This window comes from Antrostomus carolinensis, unplaced genomic scaffold (genome assembly GCF_000700745.2).
Source record: "Antrostomus carolinensis isolate BGI_N321 unplaced genomic scaffold, ASM70074v2 scaffold15906, whole genome shotgun sequence".
In the NCBI taxonomy this organism is placed as follows: domain Eukaryota; kingdom Metazoa; phylum Chordata; class Aves; order Caprimulgiformes; family Caprimulgidae; genus Antrostomus; species Antrostomus carolinensis.
Genome location: NW_010319953.1, coordinates 98,314 through 104,313, shown reverse-complemented (window position 1 = coordinate 104,313; position 6,000 = coordinate 98,314). Strand labels below are relative to the sequence as shown.

Sequence of the window (6,000 nt, the reverse complement as noted above, 5' to 3'; positions counted from 1 at the left end):
AGCTTTCTAGGGTCAGCATTATTTAAGGTGTCGTGTAAGGGCAAGAGGAATTAGGAAATGGTGGTGAATTTTTCGGGTTTCTGTGAGAAAAATCCAGTAAATAGGTTGTAACTCCTACATCTGTGCTTTAGGTAACACCACTCTAATTCCCTAGTGGGATGAGGAAGCTGTGACTCTGAAAGTAGAGTACTTTCTCCTTTCTGGTACAAATAAGAATATAGCAAGCCATTTTCAAATGAGAAATCTCAAGATTGTTCTTTTTTCTCCAAATGAAAAAATGTGTTTGCTTCTATTTCTAATTAGAAACATGCATCCTGGAACAGGAAAAAGAAGACTTCTGTGTTGAGTTTCAGTTTCATCAGAATTCTCAAAAAAACCCAGAATTTTTCATCCAGGCAGAAACCGAAGCACTGAAGCTTTCAGATTTGCCAGTAACCAGTCAAAGAGGAGGAGCCACAAATGATTGTAACTTCAGTCCTGAAGAATCAAGGTAAAAGCAAATATCCCTATATATAGTTTTCCTAGATTCAAATTGTAGACAATAGACATACAGATTTTTGGATAAAGATAGTGAAAGTTTACTTCCCAACTGAGAATCAATGTCATTTTTTTACTTAGACTCACCATATCTGCCCTTCTTTTCTTGTGGAATGCTGCATTTCACGACTGTATTCTCTAGTTCTGATAGAAAATATGATTATGGCAATGGTTTCAATCATTGTATACTTTCCAGAGAATTTTAAAAATGCATACTGAACAGAATTGGAAAAGATGATCTAAAAGTCTAGTAGTATATGTGGCTTTACACTACAAGCATGGTGTACCCTGAGTATGATGAATGAGTAGGAAGCAGGAATAAAGCAGGGTGAAGTCTAGATGAAGCTGGAAGAGTGAAGATGAAGAGCTGTACTACCTCCTAGGCAGTCTATGACAGCAATCTGGGGAAGGGCAAATACAGTTCAAAAGTCTAATACAAATTCTGAAGATTTTATTCAGTCATTAATTTTGGTTATTTATTGTCATTAATTTCCATACTGAGCTATGACCCTCTTCTGCAGTCTTAAGAAACATATACACTCATGCTGTATGTGACATAATATATGAAGAAGGTATACTCAGCTGACTAGGGAACATGCTACTAGTTTTGAGCAACTTAGGCATTTTAAAGCCCAAGTGTTAGCTGAGAGTGACAGAGTTGCTTTTGAAAATGGGATCAGGGCTGCAGAGCCCTATGATGTACTTTTGAAAAATATACTCTAATTCTGCACCTGGTTTTGTTATCTTTAGTACGATCTAGTGGTGACTCATTAGGCCAAAACAAGTCCATAGTATTTTCTGTCTGTCTTGTTGCCTGTTTTTGAATGAGGGCCTGAGATATGTTGTTAGGACAATGCATCGTGTACTAAAAGCCAAATATAATCCTGAGTGATTAAGTATAGCCCAGCACAGGGTCAGCCAAAGGTTGTTACTCCTACCCTTCACCGGTGCTGCTCACACTGGCAGTCAGGTTGGTCTTGAACACTGAGATTAACCTCCCACAGCAGTCAGCATGTTGAACCATGTCCTCTGCAAATATATTGCATATAGGATCCTAAAAGCTATAGGCCAAAAACTCATTGTGGTAAATACTATATAAACTGCACAAAATCCATACTTCCCCAAATAAATTGCAATTAGAATATAAGATGAGAAGATATTTTGAAGTAGAACAACCCAGGAAATGTTGAGTCAGTGTTGGTTTGCTTTATAGATGATGGTCTTAGTGTACTATCAATGTGATCTGTCAAGTTTTCTTTTAGACATCGGGGATTGATGGATTGAAAGATGATGATGGGGTATATTCAAACTTGTTCATGGGAAGCATGTCCTGAACTTGAAAATTGCATAAAAAAAGCTTGAAGTTTGTAATGTCTGAGCAATAGTGTCCAGAGACATCTATCACTTGCAGTCTGAAACAATACCAAATGATATTTGCTAGACAGAGCAAAGATGAAATAGGCTTTCAAAGATCTTAAAAGTGAAGACAAGCAGTTTAATCACTCTTCCACCCCACATATAGTGTAATGCACTAAGTACTTTTTTGATGTGAATCCCCTTGCTGTCTATGTTTGATGTGCTTTAGGTTGCACCATAGTTTGCCGGCAGAGTACAGATCTTAACTTCCCTCTTAAAGAACCATAGAGAAAATAAATCTAATGGAAGCAGGAGAAGAAAGCAGTGGTTGAGTACAAACAACTGTCTACTTAAGAGAATGACTCTTTGGAGCAACAGATAGCTTTCCTTTTCTTCCTAGAATATGAATTACACATAATGAAAGTAATATATACAGGAGAAATAGGAGTTTAAAATGTATAGCTTTTCTGTGGCTACTTCTTCTGACTCATTGGCTATGAAGACTGTAAACAGAAAACGCTTAAGGGAAGCAAATGTTAAAAATATTTGCTAATCTCCCTTCTAATCTGTTCATTTATGGATTTTGCTGCCATCTTACAAGTAAGATCTGAGTTATCTTTGAGTATCAATGGATAACCAAGGAGTTTTATAAGAGTCTTACCTTGAGGCAGAATTTTTGTGGCTGTTGAATCTTGTCTTATTTTTCTCTGTCTATGGCTAAATAAGTTAGCTTAAAACTCTGTGAGTAAACTCTGTGAGTGGTATACAGTATGGAATTCCTGTTGTCAGTTATAATATTTAGAAAAGCTATTTTTTTATAAACTTCTTCAAGATGAACTAGACTTTGTCTTCTGGATATTCTTATTTTACTTCATGTGGAATTGTATGTCCTACTGAAAGGATGTAAAATTCTCATCTACTGAAGAGTTTGTTTTCTTTTAACCTGAGCATCATTTTGATCCCCAAATGTTTCTTTACTTTGTCACTCCATGTTAAGCACATTTTTAATATTTGCTTGCCTTAAGTATTTTCTATTTATAGGCTTCATAACCAATTTAAATTCTTCTGTTTTATGCTTTAGTACTGTAGTTATATTTATTTACTATCCCAGATTTACAGATTTTTTTCAGAATTACCGATTTAAGAAGCGATAGAAGGACATCCCATTTACTGGCTATTTAATACATTTAAAATGGTTAACAAGTTTTGATAATTTCTTTCTGTATTTATTGGGGGGGGAGGGGGAGGCGGGGAGTGGGGACGAACTGGTTTTGCATTATTTTATCTTTTTTTTTTTCCTCCTAAACACAGCACCATAGAAAGAAAGGCTAACAGGATGCTCCCTGAATTTATATCCTCATGGAAGGATGATGCAGATTTAGGTGGAAAAACAGAAACTGCATTCCTTTTAAAAGAATTGGACATTCTGAGGGCCAAAAATAAAAAGGTACAATTGAGATATTCAGATCACAGTATTTGCTCTTCTATGGTTGTCTTACAAAACATACATTTTAAACTGTTCCTAATTTAGTTTTGTTATTTATTTTAGTGCACCAATCAATAGCTTTCTTGTAATTTTGGATTCTTAGTATCTGCTTGACAATTGCTTTTCTGGAATTAAGAAAATCTTTCATCCTACCCTTTGACCTTTTAAATCAGTGACATAGGTTCTTGCACTATGGATGAAAAACAAGGAAGACCAAAACCTAGGCCAGGATTTCATTAATAGAATCTGGAGCTTGTACTCCATCCTACTTGCACACTGCATTGCTTCCAGCATTGGTAGTGGTTGCATGAGCCTAAACAACAGAAAAGTCTATAGTCCTTCCATGAAGTGTCATTGAATATTCAGTGGCAAGCTCATATATCTGTCTAAGAATAGTTTTAGTGAATTCACAGTTAAAAGAAAGGCCTCAACATGTGAAAGAATACCAGCTTTCTATCTGGTAATGCACATGAAAAATTATGCATTTACCCCACAGTCTCTTTAGGCTGTGATGGCAGTACCCTTGGTAGCAGATAGGCTACTCATGCAGACTCCACCTGCGTTATATTCCACATAATTCTGAACTTCCTTGGTGAGAAAGACCACAGGTTGTGATACCTGAAAAAGAGAATCCCAAATAAAAATAATGGCACACACATTGCTGCTTGTCTCACAGAGCAAAAGAGGGCAGATGATAAAAAAGGTATTTTTAACATTTGTCCTTTAAATAAATAAGTATATTTAATTGAACTTCTGTTATATTGCTTAGTGTTTGTATTTTGGAGATAAGAAACTATTATTTATAATTTTGTTCTGGTTAAAATAGCTGGTTCACTGTTTCAACTAGGTAAGAATCTTACTGTCCATTTATTCAATTCAGCTTCAAGATAAGCTGTCTGAAAAGGACAAGGAGATGAAGACAATAAAACTGGACTTAGAACTGCAAGAGAGAGCTACAGAAGCTAAGATTGCAGAAAAGATTGCAGGTACAGTAGGCGAGCGTTTAACAGATGGCTGTATGGCTCATACAGAACCCGCGGTTGCTATATGACGTGGCCTAGTGAATGTTAGCTTTATTTGCTAAAGGAGGGAAGATTTGACTTTTTTTTTATGTGTGGCTGTTTAGAGTTGCTTAGAAAATAGGTGGCTTTAACATCCTGGTACTGGTATTAGCAGGAGCTTTACCTGTATTCATACTGATTTGGGCATTAAATGCATTGTTAACACCATGTCAATCCAATCACAAAAAGGTTGTTTGTTTTGTTGGAAGGTCCTGAACAAACAAGGGGAAATAATGATTACCAGTGCCTCTACCTTTCAACCAGCAGTTCAAATACCACTTATTGTTTTAGCTCGTTCAGAGCAATACTACCCCCTCCCCGTCTATGGAGATAGTCACACATTCACCTCAACTGGAGACCTGCACTTTTCTTGAAAAATCTGTTCTTTTGGTAGTGATAATGAATTTTTGTCTGATGATGATGTGTCTCCAGTGAATTAAGTTTATAGAAATTCCCAAAATGAAAGGCTTTTAAGTTTATAGTTGAAAGTAAATGCATACTTATATTTGTTGTTAATTGCTCTTTGGGTAGACATACAAGAATGAAGACTGTTTGTATTCTACAATTTCAGAAATTTCTAAAGTAATGAAGCTAAGTTTTTTTTTTATTATTGAAAAGTGACTGTGTGTACAGTGTACCCAGTGGATGAAAAATACTCTGAGGTTTTTCTCCAAGTGTTTAAAAAAATTAATGAGTGTGCTTTTATAAATTCATTGTATCGTTTGTTCATAAATAAAGTGTAAGCTAGGTAAAATTGTGTCCCTGTAGACCTTGCACATTTCAGATAGTATTAATAGTACTAATACCTGTCCCCAGAATACTGGTACTGAAGAGAGGAGTGGCTGTCTTCAGGAAAATGGAGCAGAAAATAAACTTTCCATCTGAAAAAGCAGATGGATGACTTTCCACTTAATGTCAAACTCCTGAGAGTACAGTATTCTTTGTATATTATAGATGAAAGAGAGAGTTCCTAGATTTTCTGTGGTGAAGAAAGGGAAAGGCAAATCCAATCTACGTATTAGGAAACAAATTAAAATACAGGCATAATTTTGTTCTTATTTCATTTTACATAGACTGCCTGCTGTATTTTCAGAAGAAAAAAAAAACCAAAACACACTGCATATCATAGCTATATCCAGCAGCTGAAAGCTAATGCCAATTGTTTGGGTTGAATCCCAATCTTTGTGTTTGTTCCTGGATATTTGCATAGTGCTTTACCTCTGTACCTGTAATAGAAAAAGACTATCTTTGATATAGGTGTTCATTGCTCATTAAAACCTGGAAAGAAATGTGTGTCAAAAGGTGTGTCCAAAACACGTTTAGTTTCATTTTTATGGGCACGGTTGAAATATTTGTTAGTAAATTGTTTCTTCCTACACTACTGTTTAAACAGAAATTATGTCCCAAGCATATTATTCTCTTCAAAACAATATGACATAAATACGAATATAATAATTAACAGATATTCCATTTTAAAAGGAAAAATAAGCCAAATTTTAATGAGAGCTACAATGTGTAGAAAGAATGACCTTTAAAAAAATACCTTTTTTCTCCTTTTAT

General features: G+C 35.3%; 1 protein-coding gene across 1 annotated transcript in view; it reads left to right on the top strand.

The window, feature by feature from the left end:
• Positions 1–303: 303 nt before the first annotated feature.
• Positions 304–6,000, top strand: part of LOC104526098 (mirror-image polydactyly gene 1 protein) — a gene marked incomplete at both ends in the record, with an annotated part of 91,150 nt that continues 85,453 nt past the window's right edge. The window contains 3 exons of the mRNA XM_010169455.1: positions 304–490; positions 3,205–3,340; positions 4,260–4,365. Coding sequence (XP_010167757.1) covers positions 304–490; positions 3,205–3,340; positions 4,260–4,365 — 429 coding nt within the window. The remainder of the gene's footprint in view (positions 491–3,204; positions 3,341–4,259; positions 4,366–6,000) is intronic.